The 24,615-nt window shown below is 40.0% G+C and overlaps 4 protein-coding genes across 49 annotated transcripts; 2 read left to right on the top strand and 2 right to left on the bottom strand.

Moving 5' to 3' along the window:
* Positions 1 to 260: 260 nt before the first annotated feature.
* On the bottom strand, positions 261 to 4,159 carry hmgn1a (high mobility group nucleosome binding domain 1a). The gene is made up of 6 exons (XM_023405614.2): positions 3,976 to 4,159; positions 2,825 to 2,854; positions 1,803 to 1,832; positions 1,635 to 1,673; positions 1,379 to 1,501; positions 261 to 1,264 (listed from the first exon to the last, which is right to left on the bottom strand). The coding sequence occupies exons 1-6, from the start codon at positions 3,988 to 3,990 to the stop codon at positions 1,169 to 1,171; spliced, it is 333 nt and encodes a 110-aa protein (XP_023261382.1). The 5' UTR covers positions 3,991 to 4,159; the 3' UTR covers positions 261 to 1,168.
* Positions 4,160 to 4,645: 486 nt separating this feature from the next.
* get1 (guided entry of tail-anchored proteins factor 1) lies at positions 4,646 to 7,280 on the top strand. Its single transcript, XM_023405659.2, has 5 exons — positions 4,646 to 4,797; positions 5,246 to 5,411; positions 6,268 to 6,335; positions 6,599 to 6,713; positions 6,911 to 7,280. Exons 1-5 carry the CDS (start codon positions 4,708 to 4,710, stop codon positions 6,982 to 6,984), a joined length of 513 nt encoding a protein of 170 aa, XP_023261427.1. The 5' UTR covers positions 4,646 to 4,707; the 3' UTR covers positions 6,985 to 7,280.
* On the bottom strand, positions 6,988 to 10,091 carry LOC147819156 (lebercilin-like protein). Its single transcript, XM_087173778.1, is given in 5 exon segments — positions 6,988 to 6,993; positions 8,562 to 8,746; positions 8,906 to 9,158; positions 9,462 to 9,742; positions 9,837 to 10,091. Coding segments are annotated over 5 exon segments (969 nt in total). The 5' UTR covers positions 10,081 to 10,091.
* A 1,239-nt stretch (positions 10,092 to 11,330) lies between these two features.
* sh3bgr (SH3 domain binding glutamate-rich protein) lies at positions 11,331 to 24,040 on the top strand. Of its 46 annotated transcripts, none has more exons than XM_087173789.1 (14): positions 11,331 to 11,521; positions 12,652 to 12,837; positions 13,109 to 13,189; positions 14,141 to 14,230; positions 16,256 to 16,465; positions 17,137 to 17,163; positions 17,256 to 17,276; positions 18,453 to 18,476; positions 18,946 to 18,972; positions 20,319 to 20,342; positions 20,668 to 20,694; positions 21,800 to 21,829; positions 22,307 to 22,368; positions 23,292 to 24,040. In XM_087173789.1, exons 1-13 carry the CDS (start codon positions 11,477 to 11,479, stop codon positions 22,322 to 22,324), a joined length of 810 nt encoding a protein of 269 aa, XP_087029915.1. In that variant the 5' UTR covers positions 11,331 to 11,476; the 3' UTR covers positions 22,325 to 22,368; positions 23,292 to 24,040. The 46 variants fall into 46 exon arrangements, with proteins under 46 accessions (XP_087029915.1, XP_087029914.1, XP_087029913.1 ...); XM_087173788.1 differs by having other exon boundaries at positions 17,134 to 17,163; XM_087173787.1 differs by having other exon boundaries at positions 16,256 to 16,480.
* The last annotated feature ends 575 nt before the right edge of the window (positions 24,041 to 24,615 follow it).

Genomic DNA, 24,615 nt, shown 5'->3' with positions numbered 1-24,615 from the left:
TACAGTACACTGTAACTCACTAAAGAAAACACATTCTAGCTTTAACTACCAGGAAAACTGTATATGGATATACCTAAAATGTATAAAACTAATTAATCATCATTTAACAATTCAGTCCACATTCATTAGTTTTATGTTCAAAAGACACATTTTCTGCCTTATATCATCCGGTCACTTAAATGGTTAAAAATATCAATCAATTATTATAGGTAACAAAAGGTAAACATCTTAAATCAGTCAATCAGCGAACCAATCAAAGATTTAAGAGAAATTCCCACTTTAATTGGCATTTTATACCATTCATACCATTCAAAGAAAACATTTTCTTTTTTTTCTTTTTTTTTTTTAAAAAAAGGAGGAAACTGTACATTAGTAGAGAAATCCCAAAACCACAATGAATATATCCACAAATGTGTGGCATATACATTTTGTTGACTTAAATGAAAATACAGTTATCCTAAAAGGATAAACACAGCAAGTATGATTAACTCTGTAATGTATTTTCTTTTGAGCACAGCTGAGAATATGCGTAAATTTAACTGTCCTCAAATATACCATCACAGACTGCATTATAAAAAAAATCAAAAAAAAAAAAAAAATCAACATGACCAATTCCAGTACTAGTGAACATGATTAAAGTGAACGTTGTGAAGAAGATGTTACATAGCATAGAACACAACTCTCAAACTTTAAACCATTCTATTCCCTATCAAACACAGTATTACAATGGATTAAATTCCAAAACAGTACAGGTCACAAAATCCCTCGAGACTCCTCGAGAATGTTTCAGGTGAATCCTGGAATTCCTGATATATAGTGGGGTCCCAAAGTCTGAGGCCACTTGGATGGGAAAGTGGTCTCAGACTTCTGGACCCCACTGAAGGCATGACTACATGTCATGCAGAAAACCACAATCTAAAAAAGGCCAAAGAAGAAGCCAGAGAGACAAAAAACAAGTACAATGAATGAAACCACAAACTTTCCCTTCACAGAAGCCATGAAATTGAATGGAATTTGTAGTATTTAAAAAAAAAAAAAAAAAAAAAATGCATTTCTGAAATCACATCCCTAAAAACACTGCTGTCTTAAGAAAATAGAAGATAAAAATATTCTCTGCATTGTACAAGAAAGGAGGTACAGGGAGCAACTGAGTTTTTAGGTTTTACTACTACTCTGCTGCTTTATCCTCCTCCTCCTCTTCCTCCTCATCCTCCTCTTCAGCCTTGTCCTCCTTTTTGTCTGCCTCATCTGCTGCTGCAGCCTTCTGGAGGATGGAGAAAAGATGCTTTATCATTTTGTTTTCTTTGAACATTGCTACAGTGCAAACAAATAGCAAATTTCATGTGGCAAGGCTCATGAAGATACAAAGCTGGCATACCTCCTCGGGTTTGGCTTCACCGTTTTCTGCAGGAGCCTCTTCTTTCTCTGCCTGAGGTTCTTCTTTCTTCTCCTCTGGCTTGGCCTTTGCAGGCTCTTTCACCTTTTTATTCTTGGGAGGTGCCTACCATGTTGAAAACAAACCAAGCAGCATGAAATGCACCGTCAAATTTGAATAATAGAGAATATAGAGAGCAAAACATTGCATTTTAAGTGGATACAGTGCTCTTGTGCAATGGCAGAATTTCTCCTATTACCTTTGTCTTTTCTGGCTGTGATTTTGGTTGTGTCTCTTTCTGCAAAACACACACACACAACAAACAATTATGCATCATATTAGGCCAACAAAATACCTATAGTTATAGTATAATATGTGATGATTTAAATAATGCGAGATGGTTTTTGCTGGGCTTTGTAAAACTCACTTCTGACAACCTTTGAGACTTTCTCCGCGGCTGAAGAGAAACATAGGACAAGATATTAGTTCAGTCATTTGAGAGTATTAATACATGATACAAAAGAGTCCAAAAAACACTTTTTGCCCATAAAATCAATCATGAAACAAATGTTACGCAATGTGGGGTGGTACTATGAGTACAAGGGGGAGGTAATGAGTGCCTCTATATGCATTTCTAGACACCAAGAAGTGCCCAACATGGGCCTCAGCTGAATGTCTGGGTTAATGTTGGTTATTTAAGAGATGGTCAGTATTGGAAAAATAAATAAATAAATCCAACTTATTTATCAGTTTAAAAAGTCTATTAAACAATTCTTACAACTCATTCAAATGCACCAACTTCTGAATTATAATTACAAACAGACTATAGGTAGCCTAAGTCAAAGCTTATCAGACGTGTGAAAAGGTTTCTTTGTGAGAGTTACAATTTAAATACTTGGACTTTGGCATTTATTAGTTGCAGACAAACAGAGGTGAAAACATCCCATCCTTGACAGAAGAAATAAATTAGCAAATTAGCAAACTAAGACTGAAAACTGAAACAGCTTCCTTGTACTCTTGTTCACTTTTTCTGCTTAACTGTACATTATACTGTCATACTGGGGGCAAAGGTGAAACATTGCGTTTTAAGATTTGTAGCAAAGTATGGTGGACAAGCTATGGACCAAAAGTTAGTTAGCAAGGAGCCCCTTTTAACCAGCGCCCCCTAGAGGCTGTGCAAATCCTCAAACCCAACAGAATGACCAGGTTTGGGTTTTAACAGTGCATTAAAACCAACTGCCTGACACTGTAATCCTTATAGCTTTAGTTTCTCACTTGCAGGATTAAAAGTGGCCAGCGCATAACTATTTAAATAACCATCCTGCATGAAGCAAGCCCTCCTCTTTTTTCTTGACAGAAAATAGAACAAAATGTTCATTTCACTGTACATGTGCATGTCAAGATCTGTTTTTGTCAGTTTGGGTGTCAAGACATGACACAAATACTAACCTCTGCACTTGCAACTGCATCACTGCTGGACTGTGAGAGACAGAGAAGGGAAAAAGAAATTAGTAAACCAAAAACAACCGCTATTCATGAGTGAGCTGAAGTGGGTGTGTAATGCAAAGGGGGGATGGGCACCTCTCCCTCCCCTTAAGTCACAAAGAAATTATGCAACCTTAAAGTGGGGAGAGGAGTCTGATACGTTTCTAAATTAACTAAGAAAGGCTTGGCCAGTTCAAGTATATTCCACCAAAGCACTGTAGCGCATCATTCATGAGACCAACATGTTTTTGTTAAGTAGGCACGGTGCTCCTGCTACTTCAAGAAGGGGGGAAGTCATGGAGTCGCTCCATCTCCACATGCACTTCCATACATCACTACAGTGAATGTGTTTTTTTATGTTCCCAGTTTGACTAAACCTCAGGATTATTCCATAAAACTTCTCCGACATGACGATTATACAAGTGAGCAGTTAAAACGACCAGATGTGTCGCTGTCTTTTCGAAGATATATCAGCTGCCATGACGCTCTTAAAGAAAAGAGCGTACACCTCAAGGGTGACGCGCACTAGCTTTACAGTACTCGCAGACAGAGGTCAAAATCTCAACAGTGTTTGCTGGGATTACACATATTACAACTCCACATATCCCTAGTAAAAACGGCTGCCTAAGAAGTAACGCGTCTAATCACGATAAATTCACATATCCAGTGGCAATTACGCACGAAATTTCCTTGAAATGGCAACCTGTGCATCGACGGTGGTTACACCCCTTTGTTTGATCTCAGCACACAGTAAGGGCTAATTATTATTAAACCACGGACAGATATACATCTTAGCCCCTGAATCACGAAGTGGTTGCATTAGATGAGACTATGCATTTGGAAAACTTGGTCGATGAAAAGGCACGCTGCACTGTACTAAGTAAAAAGGCGCCACTTCCCTGTATCAACAGGGTAGACACGACAGACCTGAGCGCAGCAAAGGTGGACTTAATGCATGCACATGGACACTGTAGCGACTATTCTTAACGTTACATTATTTCTCATGCAGTGTGAAAAGATACACGGTAGCGAATTTAAAATACAGCTTATGTATTTATGTTAATAAATGTACTGCATATGTCGAAATTCCACAGAATCTACATATTTTAACTTACTTTTTTCCTTCCCATTGTTGCTTTGACTGTACAGCAGAGATAAAAGAACAACGGTCTTTTACAGCTCAAGAAACTGAATGAAAAGAGTCAGCCCTACGCCTCTGCTTGCACCTCCAGTGCGGTATGTAACTTAATGTATAAACGTTATAGACGTCCGACCAGCACCAGAACTAGCTCAAACTGGATTGGATCCCCCTCTCGGTATATTTTATCCCTTATCCTACCAACCTACCAGGAAGAGTAAACCCCCGCCCCTTGCTTCCAGTGATTGGCTTCGAGGTCGAGGCAGCATATTTTTGAACCATAACATCTTACCTGTGTGGGCAAGATTGTATGCCAATCAGTGAAGACAGCCAACTCTCACTTTTTAATCACGGGCTTTTTTGCAGTGTGTGCAAGACAACTATGTCCATGTTATGAAGTATTAAATAAACGTGTGCATAAATATCTTTTTGTCCTCTGAGTCAGTGGTATTTCCTTATTCTAGTTCAATTTCTTATCACCAAATCATATAACCACAATTCTAATATGCTGCCGAATAAACTAAATGAGGTCATTGATGTTTGTGTGTGTGTGTGTGTGTGTTTTTAAAAAAAATAATAACTTCCGTGTACCTTAAAGTATTACCAGCAGAACCTGAATGGCCTAATTATTATGTAACTGCACTGTGAACTCCAATAGCTCCACGGCTGCAACAAGGAGGCTGACAGGACTGGAGGGAGGAGAGAAAACATGGCGTCTGGGTATGCGTGGTTCCTTGTGCTGGGGTCGGTTTTTCTGTGCAATCTCATGAAAACACTCCTGCCGACCATATCCTCTTTCGTAAGTTGGGTGTATTGTTATTATATGTGAAATTATGACTGAAACGTATAGGCTGTGGTGGTGTATTATGGTTGTTGGTGTTTTTGCTTCGTCTCTCAGACAGCCCATTGTTGCCTAGCTTAGTTTACTGAACAGCTAACGGATAATGGATAATGCTACTTGGGTGGAGTTTTCCCCGGAAACCTGTCTAGTCACAACACACAAGGGGCGAAACATCTTGTGCTGCGTCGTTGTTCAAATGTAATGAGCCCACTGTAACACGAGGGAGTTTTGTAACTGTTTACATCTTAGCATTACTGCTAAAGATAGCTTAGCGTAATGCAAATATGTTAGCTAAAACTCCTGGATACCATCTTTTATTGTCCAGTAGGAGCACTTCAGAGCTTTGTGACTGCATCACACTAAAATCATGTCCCCCTGCTAACTCACTTTTTCCTCTTCTTTCAAGCTCTCAAAGATGGTGCAGAAAGATGCGGAGCAGGAGAGTGAGATGAGGGCTGAAATTCAGGAGATGAAGAAGGAGCAGTCCTCCATTAGCATGATGGATGAGTTTGCAAGATATGCCAGATTGGAGCGCAAAATCAACAAGATGACAGACAAGCTGAAAACGCACGGTGAGAAACAGAAGTATTTACTGACATAACGAGGAAAGGCAATGTGACAGGAGCCCTAAAATGACATTCAATACATCAGCAACATATAGCAACAACATCAAACAACACTACAATCTTTATTTTCTAAATATAAATCAGCATTTTTATGACAGTCACAATGAGAAGTGAACAAAGGCTTTAGAAAGGAACAGTTTGTTGCAGGGATGCTGTTTTGGATTGGTGTCCTTGTTACTTAGTACGCTCCTTGTAGCTTATTTTCGTTTTGAAAGAAAATGGAAACTATATGGCGACACACTGTCACTAAAACTGTAAACGGCACATTTTCGTGTCTTCCACACCTTTGCATGTCTACTACAGCAGATTCACACTTTAAAACCACCACTTGCAGGAAGTGGCAGAGGGTTTTAGATAACATACTTACTAAATGTTCTCTGGGAACAGCTGCTGTCTGTTGCTGTCCTTTGCCCACAGCCTTAGGATCTTGTGCTCAGACAGGAAGTGGTTAAAAGGAATTTGAGGGATACACATCTACAGCAGTGCAAAGGTGTTTCATATGATTTCCACATTGATATTTTCTGAAAACTGCACACTGGCAGTTTTCAGTCTCCCATGACCAAGCTATACAACCTGTGTTGTACTAGATAAATTTAACCAATCACAATTTTCTCTTTGTTTCACTGTGATACTTGTTATATTACCCAATGACTAGACGGAAGACAGTAACTGGGAATGTACAATAAAAAGCGCATAGCCAAATTTTAGATCTCTGAATCATTGCCCATGTCTTCTTATTTTTCCAATGATTCAAACAATTTTCCAATGATTCAAACAGTTACATATTTCCTCCCTTTTGCAGTGAAATCAAGAACAGCACAACAAGCCAAAATGAAATGGGTTGTCAACATTGTCTTTTATATACTGCAGGTAGGTGGGTATTGTAAGTAGATTTAGTAGTAGACTACAGTGTAACAATGAGACCTACAAAGAGAGCTACTTCCGTATCAAAAATGTAAGCATGGGCCATATATTTCATACAGAACCTCCAGTTAATGTAATTTAAGTACTACACTCTCTTAATTTTAAACATACTGTATAATGTTAGAGTTGACATTGCTAGCATCATGACAAGCTAATAAAATACATATGATGTATTATGTATCCACACATTTCTGTCTTTAATTTGTCAGGCTGCTCTGATGATCTCCTTGATATGGAAGTATTACTCTGATCCAGTGACAGTGGTCCCCAATAGATGGATTGCCCCTGTGGAGCGCCTTGTGGCCTTCCCAACAGGAGTGGCAGGTACTCACCATATACTTTAGCAGGACACCTCAAATACAACAACATAATACACATGGGATAGAGTTTTTTCATCAACATAACTTGGATTAGAACTTGGTTCACATATAAACTGCAGTATGTCATACTTTTTCTCTTAAATTTGTCAGTAATGTGAGTCTGTTTATTAAGGCATTGACAGAGCTGTTCTCTCCCTTCAGGTGGAGTGGGAATCACATGCTGGCTGGTGGTTTGCAACAAAGTAGTTACACTCGGTCTCCATGCTGTCAGCTAGAGATTAAAGCTGTGAGCACAAACATTAAACACATTGTTCTCTTAACTTATTGCTCAACATTTTGTTGGTTGAAAGCTACAGTTTTGTTCCATTATTATTTTTTTGTCAGCTGCTCCATGTCTGTTGGTGTTGGTTGTCTCATTCTATAACATAGCAATTTGGGGTTGTTGAATTTTGTTATTATATTTTACTTTAATTTAAATGTGAGATTGTTTTTACTGTGTATTATTTCAAAATGGAATGATTTGGAAATATTGAAATGCCTTTTTAAATAAAAGACAAAAAAGAAAAATAAACCCTATTTATTGTCACTTTGCAAATTGGGAGTTGACCAATAAAAACATGTCAGGTAATTGTCTTGAAGTAGAATTGCAATGGATTAAACCAAAGTAGATAAACCACAATTGACTTTGTGTAACTCTTATGTCAGAAAATAATTTATTCAGAGAAATACATTAGTGACAAAGAGCATGAGAAAATCCCAGTCCTCTGCCACTACAGTCAAACTTTATCCACTGGTTCAGTCAAAGGTTCTTTGTATGACATGTTAAAGGTTTAACCAACCAATTCAGTGACCTCACTTGGACCAAAGAGCTGCTCATCAATGTGCACTGTATCTGCCCTTTACTCACACTGAGAGCTGCCTATTCCTCCTCTCCTGTATTTCCCAGCTGGAAGGCTTATAATAGAAAGTTCACAAATCCCACTGCTGAGGGCCTCCACCCTTGTCGAGATCGTGGTGCTTTCACAGGGACTCGCATCCATGCTGCTGTAGGCAGGTCTTGCCACTGTGCAGGTTCTCAGTAGTTTGATTTAAAGTATAGTTGCGTTTGATCTGAGTCAGCTTGTATCCTTTTCTTGTAGGTTCAGTTGTATTCTTTCGCTTTCGTTTTCTTTTTTTCTGCTCTTCTTTTAACACTTGTGGGGCCCCTAACACTTCTGATGCTTCTGATGCCTCCTTTTCGTCTGTACAGTCTCTCAGTTTGATGTTCTGCGCTCTTCTGAACAACTATTTTGCTCACAGGTGTCTAAAAACAAATATAGTCATACTTCTCGAAAAATACTGAATGACCCACTGACAAAACAAGCATTTTGCTCCATGTCTGTTCGACCCATCTTGATTTCATTGCCTGTAAATGAGGAATGAGTCTCAGACAACTCCCGCTAAATGCCAACAAATTAGAAATGGCCAAACTCACTTTTTTTGGTCGATCATTTTAGTAATCTGTGAGAGTAAATATTGCATGTATCCACTTCTCTTTTTCTTTCCTGTAAATGGGAAACAAAAAAAACGTTATTTAATAGTCTCATATCCGATCTTTCTTAAATGAGCAACCATGTTACAGTTGGTCAGAATACATTAAAATTTTAAGATATTTGAAAATCTGTTTTTGCAAAATGCTTAAATAGAACATTAATAACAATTTGTAATGTTTAGTTTTCTCAGTATCAGCAATTACACCATCAAACACGAGCAATAAACCCTCAGTATCAGTGGTTCACTAATGGCCAGTTGTCTGAGGAAAATATTGATCCAGACATCTTAACCTAATTCTCCAACAAGTGCTTAGTCTGACTTCACTTTGGATATGACATGAAAACATAATGGAATTCAAAAGGCCATGGTCCTGTTTGCAGATAGGGACACTACAATGCTGATATATCTGCTCTTGTAGACAGCTGGAAATCTTCCTTGCATCACTGATCTTTCTCTGTTCAGTGACTAATTGACGACTGAACGATGCCTGGCACAAAAAAAGTCCTAAAATACAACAAAAGAAAATGAACAAAGGTATAAAATTATTTTAAAAAACTGCCCTTCCTGGTTATATCCCCAGTATACTAGTGCTAATGTATGGATGCTGTGCGGAGTTCTGGTGAGACACTGGACTCCCACAAATCCATCTCCATCCCAACCAACCTCTTCATACCAGCATCCTCTTGCCCTTCTCCTCCAGTTCAGCAGTGGCCTTGGCCGGCATGAGGGTGAGCTCCTCCCTCTCCAGCAGGCTGCGATCCTGGCTGAGTTGCTGCAGGTGCTGGAGAGTGGCCTTTGTGTTCAACAACTTATTTTCTGTGGCCTGTAGCTGCCTTGCCAGGTGGTCACGGCAGGCACGGGTCTCACTGAGCAGCCCCTGCAGGACTCGGACCTCGTTGTTGTGCTTGGTGAGGACCTGGGAACAGGGGTGGCAACAACATAATGTGAGGAACTGGAGAACTGGAGAAAGATGAGGAAAAATTCATCAGATTTTCTGCCTGCAGAGATGAACATATGAACAGCTTGTGAAATTTGGATAATACGCTGGGAGTAGGTGTAGAATGCATGGTGCACACAGATAAAAGCATTCCAACTTTTAGGGATGGGTAGCCACCAAAAGCCCTGTTTTTGTCTCTGAGCTTCCTGTGCACACAATGATTTGGCAATGATTCAGATCTGACTGAGCATGGGAGACACCAGAGGGACACAATCAACCAACCTGTGAAATGCTGCCCTCTGAGTCTTGGAAGTGCTGTAGTGCCACCGTGTGGCGACGCTGGAACCTCTTCAGCAGTTTGTTCTCAGCCTGGGCCTCTCTCAGCTGCTGCTGCTGCTGCTGCAGATCTGACACCTGGCTCTTCAGTTCCCTGATGCAGTTCAAGTGGGCAGACTGTGTCCTTGGTTTTGAAATCTGCAACGGCTTGATCTGAGGCAACTTCAGGACTTGGCAGTGTGCAGCGTAGTTTGTCTTCTGTTTGCAATCCCCTTGGGCTTTTTTATCTAAACAGAAGAAGAAAAAAGAAAAGAATTTACTAATGATAGTATGAGTTACATTGACTTTATTTAAATAAACAACATGATTCCTACTGGGCACATATTAAAGCAGGTTGAATAAAATACCTCTCTTTCTCCCAGGTGGTTTTGATCCTTGCCACTTGTCTGTTGTCTTGGCCTCTGGAATCTTGTCTGAGGGAGTCAGCTTGGTCTTCACAGTCAGACAAGTATTGTAGACTATTAGAGCCACAGTATAGTTTGGAGGGAGTTGACCACCTGGAGGTGTCAGTGCTGCAGCTCACAGCATCACCGTCACCCTCCTTATGAACCAAGGCCTGCTGCATCAGGCTCTGCTGCCTCGCACACGTCACTTGTTGTACAGGTGTTTCCACTCTGAAAAAAAAAAACAGGAAAACATAAGCCTTAATGTGAACTTACATGAAATAAAATGAGTTTGAGGACCTTATTCCTTTTGCTATAGTAGCTGTAAACCATAAATGAGTAGCAAGTGCTTTTTGCAGCTTTTTAGCTGAAGGATCACAAAGAAATCTGCTCATAAAAGACCTGCATGAAGAAATTCCTAATACTTATTCTCGTTGGTCCCTATGATCTTGTTGAATTGACTGGGTTGCATAAAATAAAGTTTCCTTCATCTTCAGCTTAAGGATCATTGGTTCTTCATATTTTTAACTGGTGTAGCCTGAAAAATTACAGCATCATACCTTTTCCTTGCTTTTGAGAGGAGCTCTCTTTGTGCTCTTGTTGCTCACTACTGGAGAACATGCACAGACATGTTGTTATTTCCAATTAAGCTACTTACATCCAGGTTCTGAATATTTAGTTAATAAATAAGTGGATCGATTGTTGCCAGGGGCTTTTTTCAAGACACTCGCGGTTATCACGGTAACTAGAGGAACAATGATTGAAGCTCCAAACCAGCTTGGAAAAAAAAAGGCTATATTAAAGTTGCAAACTATTACATATAAAGGCTAATACATCTATAGGTTAGACTGTGTGTGTGCAAGATACTACAAATTTTATTTTCAGTGTCCACTATGCATTTTGAATGAAGGCTACACAATTCTTTCCTGAACATTTTGAAAAATAAAAATTTTCAGTCAAAAGTGAGGTTTTGGCAGATTTTATTAATATTGTAAATTAAAAAGAACTACACGCAAGGATGCTTTCACTTGTGTCCCTTTACAGAGATGGAGAAAGAGTGAAACCTCGATGATAGCGCATCTAACGTGCATTGGCCCAGTTTCACAACAAACTTTATTGAGTCAAGTCAACAATTTCCCATGTTGTTGGGGATCCTAATCGAGAACCCTTAACAGGTCCGAGCTCCTGCGTTTGGAAACCAAAGACTTGCAGCCTACAGTGCTGGTCAGTGCTATTTCTGTCCATATATGAACTCAGCAAGTGGCTGGAGATGAACTCCACTGTCCCCCGCGTCGACAGACAGCTGAAGTTGCCAATCAGTCAGTGTGGTGCTGCGCCCCTAGGGGCCATCCCACCAATCCTGCACTAATGGAGCCTGGAGACAAAAATAGCCTCAGCAGAGTGTGTGTGTGTGTGTGTGTGTGTGTGTGTGTGAGTGAGTGACTGAGTGAATGTGTGTGATCTCAGTGCTATGTCTCCCTCCGTCCTGGGTGCGCTCTAATAATAGAGGAGACTGCCTGCTCCTTTAAGAGCCTACTTGTTGCAAACTCTACAGAATATATTGTTAAAAAAAAAAAAATGGTTATCAAAGTCTTCCTCGCCTCTTCATCGGGATCCACTGCGGTAAGCATTCAGCCAGTGCGACTGATTTCTCTGTAGACTGAACTTTCCTGGTTGTAGTTTAGTGCTCCTGAAACCGATCAGGACGTTCACTCACACTGAGTCAAGAGCGTTAAACCTCGAAATGAATGTCACTCGCCTTTGATTTCGCATATCTAAAGAATATTGACATGTGTGTGACTTGATTCATGTTAATATTTATGCTTGAGCTGTGCTTCAGTGCGTTTAATTACCTCGCAAGTCGACCTGATTCACATGCAGAGCTTTCTAGAACAGGGGCTCCCAAACTTATTCATGTCTCGGGAACCCCCGATATACAAACGCTTTAGACCACATAACCGGTGTTGGTAGAGATTTTGCCCCTAACAAACAGCCTTTTAATACTATCGGCGATCTGATATAGCCTGAAGTAACAGTCTACACACAAGGTGGGGTGATAACCACTGCAGGGAGGGTGAATTCATCCTCTAGATCTACTTTTGGCAAAGCTAAATAAGCAGCTTGCACTGGCCTAGTGGTGGCATGGTGGCCCACTTGGATAGGGCTGTTGTCTCACAGCAGAAAGACCTGCCTTGTTTGTTCTGAGTTTGTATGTTTGTAGAGCTTCATACTGTTGTTATCGATGAGTGGAGGGCTATTCATGTCTTTTCTACTGGTAGACTAATTGTTTAGGCTATAATTTGTCAAAAGATAGTGGAAAATATACTTAGTTTCCCAGAGTTCAAAATAATGTTTTCACATCACATGACATTGTCTGTAAAGTTAACAGTCTAAAACACAAAGGTATTCAAATTATACTGATATAATACAGAGAAAAGCAGCATATGCACACACATTATAAGCTCAAACCACCAAATGAACCTCAATGATTAATCAATTATAAAAATAGTTGGCAATTAATCTTCTGTGAATCAACTAATTATTATAACAGCAGGAGTTTACATATTTATGTAGTAGGACAGGAGACCAAGGGGAGGAGGGTAGTGTCATGTACCAGATTTTGAACCCATTGTGTCATATAGTGTGCAACATGTTTAATCTTTGAAGTTGAATATCACAGCCTTCTCCCCACACACTGTGCAATCACTGTTGGTTTTCTTTAAGCTTATGCTATTTGTTTTTCTGTTTCCCAGATCAAAAAGAAGCAGCAAGATGTGGTCGGCTTCCTGGAGGCTCTTAAAGTGGACTACGCTCAGTTGGACATCGCCTGCAACGAGGAGAACCGCATGTGGATGAGGCAGAATGTCCCAGAGGAGAAGAAGCCCGCCAACGGCATCCCCCTGCCACCTCAGATCTTCAATGAAGAGAGCTACTGCGGGGTGAGTATATTCACAGCAGGGACTCACTCTGCTTTAGACTTGTGTTTATTAGCCAGCGGTTGGATCTAGATGTCAAACCAAAACATGGGGGCCTCTGCAGAATAGTACAGAATTTACATACTTTAATGTGGGCCATGGAGTATATGATTAAGAGAGCAATTAAGTGACATTATTAATGTACAGACCTGCTCCACTGAGTGCACATGATGTGTAAGCAGAAATAAAAGATGGAGTGGATTATAACAGAATGTTTTCTTATATTTTCATGCAGGACTACGACACATTCTTCGATGCCAAGGAGGACAACTTGGTGTATTCTTTCCTGGGGCTGCCCCCTCCTCCTGGGTCAAAGGTGCAAACCTTTTCCTGTTTTCCACTGTGTAAAAAAGAAAAACCTAAACAACATGATCTAATTTTGTTTAACCCTATGCCAGGATGTAAATCTGCTGTGGTGGGACAGCTTCAACAGTGTTTGTTTAATCAAATAGCCAATATATTGTCCTTCAGGACAGTTTAACTGTGTTGGAACAAATTCTGGCTTGGCTTAGTATGAATGTTATTGATATATATATATTGTTGATACATTTTTAGTTTATTATATACAACAATATTATATATAACAATACATTTAATGAAACACCTACCTGTCTTAGATAAGTTGGCTAATATCTCATTTATCATTTAAAGCTGTGCAATCAACTGAATTAATTATATCAAGACAGCATCAGGGTATTAGAGACTTTAAAGAACAATAATAAATGACTTGTCGTGCATATAGCTTATACAGTCCACAATAACAAGAGTCCATACCTTACATTATCATGTTGTCAGAAATCCATAAATTACCAATAAAGCATGTCACATTTTAATTGTAACCCACTAGAGAAATCAAAGTAAGTCCATCTTAGTTTCTTTAAACACATCATAATTAAATTCAAAACCATAGTAGTGTTTGATGATCTTTAGGACACACTTTCACCTCCATAGTGAGTAATATCAAGTTATGGTATATGACAACTCGGGCAGACGCTGATCAAATTTAAGATATCACTTCTTCAGAATGAAGTGGCCTGAAGCTACAATTTCACAAATCTGTTATGCATTTTTGATTTCACTATTAAATATGTTGAAATGCAAACAGCAGACTTTGATGTTAAGAAAACCATTGTTTGACAATAATCACGGACGCTGTAACTTCAAAATGTACAAGACAACATTTGCTGGTGATCCAAACCATTGACATCAAGGGCTGAGGGTTCTGTGTGATACACTTGTATTAAACCTGGTCATTTCATTGGCACAGGAAGCAGTGCAGGCGGACAAGGCGGATATTGTGGAGAACGGGACCCATGCCGAGGAAACTAATGCAGAGGGAAACCTTGATGACTCAATAGTAATGCCGTCGTTACTTCCTTTATGTTTTGTGTCTTTTCACTGTGTCTCACCTTTTCCTTTCCATTCATTATAGCTAAATAATTCCCCCTCTGTCCAAACCTGTTGACTTGAACAGACTTTCCATTATCTCTTGTCTCAGTCATCACACTGACAAATCTTTTTGTGCTTTGCATGAGTGAAAAATTTTATTCCACAGTAACACAATGTACCGTGTCATTATAACACTGTGGCACTGCATCACTCAGACTGCCCCAGAGTGGTGGTGAGGCATCATGCTCCTACAATTCTTTCTTCACTTAGTACTTTACAAAGTGTAATATGTTTGGTTTGCATTGTGAAATTTGATGTTTTGTTTCCGTTGTTAATATTTTCTTCAATGCATACTTTAAAAAAGCATTTTGTATCTTCTATACTTCTTGATTTCAGTGACTTTCTAACATTTTTCCTCCCAAAAGAAAATCCCTGCTGTCCTCACTTTCATCACAGTCCACAATCTGAAGATACCTAACTACATACATCTTTCGATTTCTGTGTTTGACTCTGTGTTAACCTTTAAAATGCAATCATATTTTTGTTACTTACAATTGCAAGTCAAGGGCATGAGCAAACATTTCTCATAAGCAGGAATTTGACTCACATTCACAACCTCAATGCAATTTTACTCATTGCATCATGAGATATTGACACAGCTGCAATATATTGAGTAGCTGAAAAAGATCCAAAGGATTTTTGTTGTTTTTGTTGTTGTTGGGTTAGCTAAAAACACAACTGAGGAATCCTGCTTAGCTGAACCTGTGATCTTCCTTTTTTAAAATCCCACAGGATATAATTCAGTACTGCATGAACAAAGTGCAAATTGAGAATCATTTTAGCTGTAATTTGCTTCCAGCAGTTCAGTCCAGGAGTTACTATACTGCTTATTTATTAAATACTGTTGACTAGACTGATGAGAGGAACAGATCCACACTTATATATATATATATATAGAATATACTTATTTGCTTGTCTGTATGCTAAATGTGAAGCAACCATCAGGAGCCTGTTAGCTTAACTTAGCACAAAGACTGTAAACAAGTGGAAACAGCGAGCCTGGCTCTGTCCAAAGATAATCAAAATCCACCCACTAGCAGATTTAAAGCTTTCTAATCAATATGTTATATATGGTTTGTTACCTCCACCAATGAGCTTATGTTTTGACCCATATCTGTTTGTTTGTTTGTTTGTTTGTCAGCAGGACTATGCAAAAAATATGGAACCAGTTTGCTCCAAACTTGGTAGAGGGATGGGGGATGGGCCAGGGAAGAACCCATTAAATTTTGGTGCAGATCCAGTTAAAGGGGCGGATCCAAGAATTTGTATTATTTTCATTAATATTGCAAGATAAAAATCAGACATTTATGGTATTGAAATCTATGGATTTTTACAATTTGGTGCAGATCCAGATAATTCAGATCTGGTGGAAGAATATGTTAGGTCTTGGTAGAGGTATTTGTCATGCGAATCTACTAAGTGCCATTCTAGTTTAAGCTGTAATAGTCTGGCACATTACCCCCTGTAAATTGTTTTGCAGACACTTAAATTATTACACAGATTTAACAGACATCATATAATGGCTAGCTAATTTCCAGTTTCTAGCCTTCGTGCTGAGCTAAGACAAACTAATTGACTACAGAGAGTAGCAAATAAGTGTGTTAGCCAAAATTTAGAACTATTCCTTTAAGAGCCATTACTTATTCTCACCTATGACAGTTTATGATGCATCATTCCAAACATCTGATTTTCATGCAAAGTACTGACACTTCAGTCTCCACCTTTTAACTGCTACTCCTTCTTCCCTCCTCCACTTCATTCCCAGGATTAACCATCACCTACATTTTAAGCTTTTTAACCTCCCCAACTGATGAGCTCACGGCTGTGCTGTTTGAAGCACTGCCTGAACATCTCTGCCATTAATATTCACATTTTTTTTATCGCATTATTTGTTGCCCTTGATCACCAGTTGTTGTTTTCACCTCACAATAAGGAGGTACCAGTGGAGGAGCGTAACGGCGATGCACACAGCAAGGAGGAGCTGGCACAGGCAGCTGATGAGGAGGATGAAGGTGAGGGTGGTGAAGAGGAGGAGGGGGAGGTAGCAGAAGGAGAGACTGCAGATGATGAAGCCACGGAAGAAGAAACAGCAGGGGACGAGGCCCCTGCAGAGGAGGAGGAGGCAGTGGAAGAGACAGACGAGGTCACAGAAGACACAGTAATTGCCACTTAACTAGAATCCAGCCTCCCGTTGTTTAGCCTCTCCCTCTCCCATGTTCTGAGCGTCTTTTTCCTCCATCTTCACATCATTCCTGGAATGCTCTGTTTTTCTCCCCTCAGCATTTATACTTTCCCTTTAATGTTGTCTTTTTCCTCCATATTAAGGGTTTGCCTCCCTTTTAAGTTCCTGTCGTCCCTGTACTGCATCTCCTGCTCAAGTCTCTCTCTCTGAATTCAGTCATTTACTAACCCACAATGTGCAACATTCCTCTCCATCATTCCCTATTTGTCCCCTTAGCACCACTGGACATTTAATCTCTTTATTTTGCATTCCTGTGACTTTTTATGTGTTTCTGTTTGTGTTTAATTTACCTTCACTTCTCAACCTTTATATTTTGCTCATGACACTGTTACCACTTGTCTCGACGATTCAACCCACATGACACTGCATATACATCCACTATTAACTGTCCTGTTTATGTCGTGTCTGTAGGGTCCCGAAAACACCCGACCCGACTGCGTGATTTTTTATTTGCCTGTTCTGTGAATGTTGTCGTGTGTCAGTATAAATATTCAGTCATTACCGTCGAATATCGAATCAAATATCTCCATGTGCATAGTCTGAAGTGTCTGTCTCATCTCCTCTTTCAGCAGGCCCATGCAGAGGAGGAAGAAGAACAGGTGAGTTCCTCTAAAGTTTACGATAACAGTGAACTCAATTCAAAGCTGAGGGGGACCAGTGTTCAGCCATTTTCCTGTCTTTTTTCAAACAGGAAGAAGCTGATGATGACAGGGTAAGAAGGGACACTGTCCTTGGTGCCAAATGTGAAGGGTGTTCATAATAAAAGCAAACAGTATCAGTTCATGCCAGCAGGCATTGTGCCAACATTAGTAGTAGTAAGCAATGCCTGCACTCAGTAGGCGCCATACATGTTTCATTATATCAAGCTAATATTGCATGTGAAATACATTCAGTGGATGTTCATGAAATAACGCTTTCCTTTCTTAGCAGTAGTTGCTGGTTTAGAAGCAGTGCTATGACCAATCTTCACCAGTGCTGCCCAGCCATGTCCGCTTGCCAGATACTTGATCTGACAGTGTCGCCTAACACAATGAGCGCTAACATGAGCTGAACTTGTAGGGTTGCTATTAACTGTCAAATTCATTTACTGTCTGTTTTAATTTTCACCTGACAGCCAGATAAGTAATCATGTAACAAAAGTCTTTTTTCATAGTGGTAGTGGATATTGCAAACTGCTTTGCATCACTTTTAAATCTCTTTGTTCAAACAGTATGGTACTTGTTTTTTGATGTCCATATGACACATGTATACATTTATGGTCTTCCTCGCATCCACACCACAAATATATATATATATATCTATATCTATATATATATATATATCTTTATTCAGTGCCAACTCCTGTATCTTTGGCAGAAGATGGGCAGCTATATTGACTATGGCTGGTCTTTTTTCCCAAGCTACTTATCACCTACTTTTTCCACTGTAGTAGCTGCTCATGCCAATGTGGGATTTGAGTACTTTTTGTCTTGTCATGAACCATTCAAACAAACTCATTTTACAGCCCTTCTTATCTATGATAAGACATTTTAAGGACGACTGTTGATTAAACTTAATTTGCCCCTCAAACAAATTCAGAATTGCTACGATTAACTTTGAACTTGAGACTTTGGCAGTTGGTTTTGTCTGTGAAACATACACCATAGCTCAAACCCCACTGATTGGCTGATGCATCTATTTCCATCTGCTACTTCAGATAGCTGCATTTAGGAACTGACATGTTTCCGCAGTCCGTGTTTCACTTCACTTCACGTCACATCACTTAGACGCGACAGTTTTAGAGGTCCTTCTGCTGGTGTTCACACCAGCCATGTTCCTCAAGCACACACTGTATGGCGTTTGACCACTTCTTTGCCATTTTGTCCATCTCTTGGTTTGCTCCCTCCAGGAGGAAGAGGATTTGCAGTCAGAGGTAACTGTGCGTCGGTGATCGTCTCTTTCTGCGGTTCCACCGTATAGTCATCAGCAGTGTGGGTTTGATGGTGCAGAGGTCAGGGAAGACTGCTCTGGTTGAGTTAGGGTGGGGTGGGGGTCTTGGTCTGCTGTTCCCACTCATCTGTATTCTCTTTGATTTGCTCACTTCAAGACTTCACCCTTCTCTCCCTCCCTCTCTACCTGTTCTCTCTTCAGCACTCTACTCCATTTTTTTTTTTTTTACTATTTTGTTTACCTCTCTCTCTCTCTCTCTCTCTCTCTCTCTCTCTCTCTCTCTCTCTCTCTGCTAACATCCCGTTCCTCATTTCTCCCCAGTCCTGTTGCTGCTTCCTGACAACCTCAACTATCCCCATAGTTTCCATTTTAAACTGTTCTGTAGCGCATGCCTGTGGTGCTCTTTTGCTCCCCACACAGCCTGCTGACCTGCTATCTGTTATTCCTTATAGGAGGAAGAAGAGCTACGACAGCTTGAGGTAGATTCATGTGATTTTTTTTATTACCTGCTCCTAGTCCTCAGTTCGTCCTGTCTTTTTTCAGTCACCTGTGCCTTATAGTCAAGTTCTTGCTTCCTTTGCCACCCCCCTGTATATCAAGCTATTCAGCCTTTTTCTTCACTAGTGTTAGTTGTTAGTACGTCTCGTCTCACCGAGGATATTCCAGGGTATTTGCACAGTTTGCCATGCTGTCAGGCCAAAAGGGACCAATCACATAGCTGGATGACTAGCATGGCATCTGTGGTAACAAAGTTAAGAGTCAGAATAAAGTACAAGGCACATGACAACACTGTTGGCCATACCAAGAGGTTTTGCTTGTAACCTCAAGTGTGTTATATATGCAGTGATGCAGTGATGATTAATCTATGACCTCCAGTGATTGTCTTAATGAAATTGCCAATTTAAGAAACATTCTTATAAAATAACAATGTAATTTTCTTCATAATTGAAGTCCCTTTCATCACTTTTGTTACATTAGTTTGATACTGCCCTCTATTAAGAGTACAATGAATTTACAATGTCCCTTTATGACTCCCTGCCACATCTATTGTCATATTTCACACAAGCTTATATTCATAGACACGTGTGAACATGCACTCACATACAGGGATGTAATTACCACTGTGGACGGGGGAGCTTATTTTTTACTCACTCAGTTTTACAGTTTCAGTTTGATTTACTGACTAAAATTTCTTTGAACAGTGTCTTCAAACTCTCTGACTATCATAATCCAGATGACAGAACACTGATTGACTCATCTAGGTAGCCTTCAGTTATCACAGTGTGCTGATAGACTAATGAGCTTTATCATCAGCTGTAAGTTCGTTGTGGACATTTCTTTTGCCCAGGTTTTGTCAGGGTACATACAGGAAGAACACTGATTTACTGATTTACATTGTACCCCACTCCAACCCAAACCTATGCACTCGCCTGCACACTGTTTTTCACATGGCACATGAAGCTCTGACGACAGGGTTACAAGTTTCGGGACTCTGTCCATGATCGATTTACTTTCCTCACTTTTCCACACAGCACTTAACTCAGGGTTAGCTCCCCTAGAGATTTCAGAACTAACCAGATCTGAAATGCAGCTTTGCCTGCTTTGGAGTGCAACACTGTGAAGCCTCAGTTAATCTAGGTTAAAAAAAAATCTGGTTAAAAAACATCTGTCCTAAGTGCTGTGTTGAAAGGACTCTGCCTCTCTGAGACATTCCAGCCTCTGCCTGATCTTCTATCTCATATGCTTCACTGCTTTGCTTTGCTTTGCCTTCTTTCCTTTCCACCTTTCCATCTATTTTGTCGTTGTTGTCTTACCTTTGTTGCAGGAGCAAGACGAACAAGGCAGTGAGGTAGTTTTTGTGGTTTGTGGCGTCTTGTATTGTTTTGTATTTTGGCCTTATAGACTTTAGAGATTTTCACTGTCCTCCCTCTTTCTTCTGTCTCTCTCTTTCTCTGTGTGTGCTGCATGGACTTGTAGATTTTTCTCCATAGAGATGCCTGACGGTGTGCAGCATGATGAATATGACAATATTTTACTTAAACTTTAGGTGGATTTAGTGAGGTAACAGAAATACCAGTCTAAACTACCAGTCATAAAGACCATTAGGTTGGCTATTATCATAACTTCTTGTTGATGTTCACATACTAAACAATACCTTATTTAATCTTCCATAGGAAGAAGAAGAGGCTGAAGTACAAGAGGTATATTTTGATTTCACTTCTCCATGTTTTGCATGGTGTGAAACCTATTGGGGTTTTTGTGCATGATCTGATTGCATACAAAGACTGTATGTACAGGTTTATGTAAACTTCTCTACTGTCTCTCCCAAAGGCAGCCTTGCATCATGCGGTTCAGTGCACAATTACTTCAGAGATGACGCCACACAGTATTTGTTGTTAGTTCAGTGTTGTGGTGGGTCTTACGAAGCATTGATGTAGGCATTTTCTGTGAGTCTGCCAAGACAGTTTTACTTTTTTGTTTTGATGCCATAAGAACAGGTGGAAAGTTTCGTTGCCTGTGTGCACATGAGCATAACTTGGACATGTTTGTTCTCAGTTTGTGTATGTTGCACGGTCAGGGGATGCACTGTCTTGACAGGGGGGACCTGTCCTTTTCTTTCCTCTTTTTAAAATTTTTTTTTAAGAAGTCATGGCTTTTGCTTCTTTTTGCCAAGAGCACTCTGAAACAAAGTGGATGTGACAAGTTCCAAAGAGGATGGAGGAGATGGAGCACCTCTTGTCACTGTGCAATACTAGGAGGGAAAAACAGTCTTGTTACTGCCTAATTTGTTTCCAGGTCGTGTAGATCTGTTTGTGTGATAGTGTTTTGGTACTATACCTTATGTTGTACAACTGGATGGAATCAAATTATCATTGCATCTAATTATAGATAATGATGTCAACTCCCTTTGTCCCCCAGTGAGCGAGTTGTTTACTTCAAGAAGGCAGTCATCAAACTGTACTAACAAGGAACAGTCAGTGCAGCTTGAGTGATTGCACTTAAATACAACATATAACATGTCGTTTCAGAATTTAAAACATCTTATAGGGTGCCCCCGTCTTAAGCACCATTCTTGTCTCACAAAGCTCATCTCAGAATATGTGGAAACCCGCAGGTCATTAGTTTCCTTAGTCTCTCTCGTTCCCTCCGTCTCCACTTTTGACTGCACTTCTCTCGGATTACTTCTCCATTTTTAACCAACCCATCGCTACAGCCACTAACATGTGAAGTCCTCTCACCTTCCTGCCATTTGGACGATGACTTCACACTACTCCCTTCTTTCTTTTTCTTTTTAATGTGCCAAAGGAAGAAGAAGAAGACTTGGAAGAAACACAGGTAGTATTACAACAAACTGCTTGATCTGCTTGCAGAAAAAGTCTTGTTTCATTCTTATTAAGAGGATGGCTGTGTGTGGGACACAAATACACAAAACATGTTGATGGTTCAGCCCCAGTAGTGACTGGTTTATGTTGGATTTCGTAGTCTGGGTAGAGCAGCAAGAGGCAAGATAATTGGTTTTGCAGAGAGGAAAACTTCTGCCTGTTATATATCATCTATGTAATCTTTTTTCTTAAATCCATTAATCCCCCTGCAGTGGATCTGACCAAGGTCAATGAGGTGAAGGGGTGAATTTTCACTGGGCACTTTCAACAAAACTGACTAATTTGCCATCAGAATAGTTAAAAATATGGTGTAATAACCTAAAGAATGACAAAGCAACTTAAAAAACTGATTTTAACACATTCTTGCTGATTGTCTACCTCAACCATCTTTAATTGCTTTCCTTAACTACATGATTATTTCTTTTTGCAGGAGGAAGAGGCTGAGTAGTTGAAGCCAGGAGACGTGGATGATGTTGACTTACTACTGTCCAGGTAAAATGCATTTTCTCTCATCGCCGTCTTGTTTTAATGCTTCTGTTTTACCACTGGAGGGCAGTACAACATTATGTGAACTGGTTACAAACATCACCACAGCATGAATAAATCCCCTTTTATATTTGGCATTTATGTAACCAGATTAATTAAACAGATAAACACGTATGCTTTTGTGTTCCTTTTTGACCCTGCTGTCAAATCAAAGGCCACTGTATGGTAACAATTACTCAACGTGTCTGCTTTATCTACACTGCACACTGTCCCTATGAAGTAGCGGTATAATATTCATTATAATGTCATGTTCTTGCCTCAACATATAAGATGCATAAATCTGCCGATACTCTTCTTGCTTCACCTTGCTTGTCTTTTGTTTTCCGTTGACATGCACTGAAACAAAATAATGCAGCAGCCTGTTTACAAAGGACTGCCACTGTTGTCTCCATCTGCAAACAGCTTCAGTGAGCACACACAGTGCCTGGGGATCATCTGGAGCTATAACAAAAACATCTCACAATTCCTTTTTTTTTTTTTTTTTCTTTGTCCCTCTGAGGCAGAGACAGGGATGATGATGATGATGGTGAAGATAATAATAATAATAATCCTAATCTTCAAAGCCTGTCCTTCAGTTCCACAGTGCATGTCAGGCATCTATGACCCACTGCAGGAAGAACCACAATGCTGGTTTTGAAGGAATGGCAATGCTTCTCTCCCTCCTCCCTCTGCTGTCTCCCAACCCCTGCGAGCCCCTGTCACGCCTTGTTAGAGGAAGCTGCTAAGTGAGCTTCAGATTTGCCTCTAGAGGAGCAGGCACGCTAGGTGGCACAACCATAGCGGTGGTGGTGGCTCCTTCAGCCACCACAGACAACTGGGAAGTGTGTGACCTCGTTTTTTTTTTGTTTTGTTTTTTTCATTTGTTTCAGCCTGAAGGAGCCTCCTGTCCTGTCTTTCCCTGACCCCTGATGCTTGACCCACTCAAACCCCTCAGACAGCCCCGTCCACCACTCCCCAAGGCCGTACTGGACCCCACTGGAAACCGTCGGTCATGTGCTTGAAGGCGTCAATCCAAACTGAGTCCTAACCCACATATGCAACCCCCATCCCTTTTGACTGCAATGTTGACTTAATTTTTATATTTTGCGTGTAGAGTCATACTGTAATGAAAATGTGCAGAGTAGCCTAGAGGCGTCCGTTTGTTTTTAATGAGTAGCTTTTGTAAAATGCACCAACAGTTATGTTGTTAAATTCAAACATATTTCTCATGTTTTACTTTTAGAGATTCTAGTTTTCTAACACAAAGAGGCAGTGACCTTTTCAAACAAAAAATACTCCCTTGGCATACCTTAGCGTGTGCCTCCTGGCTTTCAGATTCAGAGGTTCACAACTCACTCTTTAGCAAATGTCCTGTACTTTCATTACGATGTTGTGCCATGATGACTCCTTCAAACAGCTGAACGTATGAAAGCAAACTACGACTCCTAATGGCCACATGAGAAAGAAAATACACACATCCTGCAAGATTGCAAACTACTCCACCACCACCACAATTACTTCTGCTAATACTACTGTCTAATCAATGCACTTTGTTGAATGAAGAGTAAAACATGTGACTAAGACCGTCCTGGATGCAATTGAAAATGCAATAAAGTAGACTGGTAAAAAAAAAAGAAAACCTCTGTGGTTCTATTTTTGTTTTATTTTAAACTCTTTTGTTGGCATATTTATGAATCAATGGACCATTGTGCTGTCTGAGCAGTGTTCGGGCCAACAGGAAAGCAAATGCCTTGTCCCTTGAGATTCTGAATAGAGGTGGAGGGGAATGTACACCATTATTATTAGATGACATGGGAAGAAATGGCCTGGCATGAACTGTAGTTATCTTACTGAAACATCTAAGCATTGTTAATATGCTAAATATACCTATAATAGCCTGTCATCTAGGCAGGACCACCACTTTACAGGAACTAAAAATAAGAACTGGGGAATTTGCTCTTTGTTTAATTTCGAGAGTCAAGACGCAAACTCAGAGTAGAGTAGGCGTAGAGTTGGAAGGTCGCAGTAAAGTACTCTGATCCTTTACTCAAATAAAGTATAAACAGGAAAATGTATTGAAAGTATCAAAAGTAAAAGAACTCAATAGAGAGAAAAAGCCCCCGTGAGTTACAATATTAGGTTGTGAATACTGATGCATCATTGCTTTAAGCAGCATTTTACTCTTGCACCTGAGGTGAAGCTAATGTTTAACCT

The sequence above is a fragment of the Seriola lalandi genome, unplaced genomic scaffold (assembly GCF_002814215.2).
Source record: "Seriola lalandi dorsalis isolate HSWRI2012SDOR001 ecotype SW California unplaced genomic scaffold, Sedor1 jcf7180002054281, whole genome shotgun sequence".
Classification (NCBI taxonomy): domain Eukaryota; kingdom Metazoa; phylum Chordata; class Actinopteri; order Carangiformes; family Carangidae; genus Seriola; species Seriola lalandi.
This window is presented reverse-complemented; position numbering and strand designations above follow the sequence as displayed.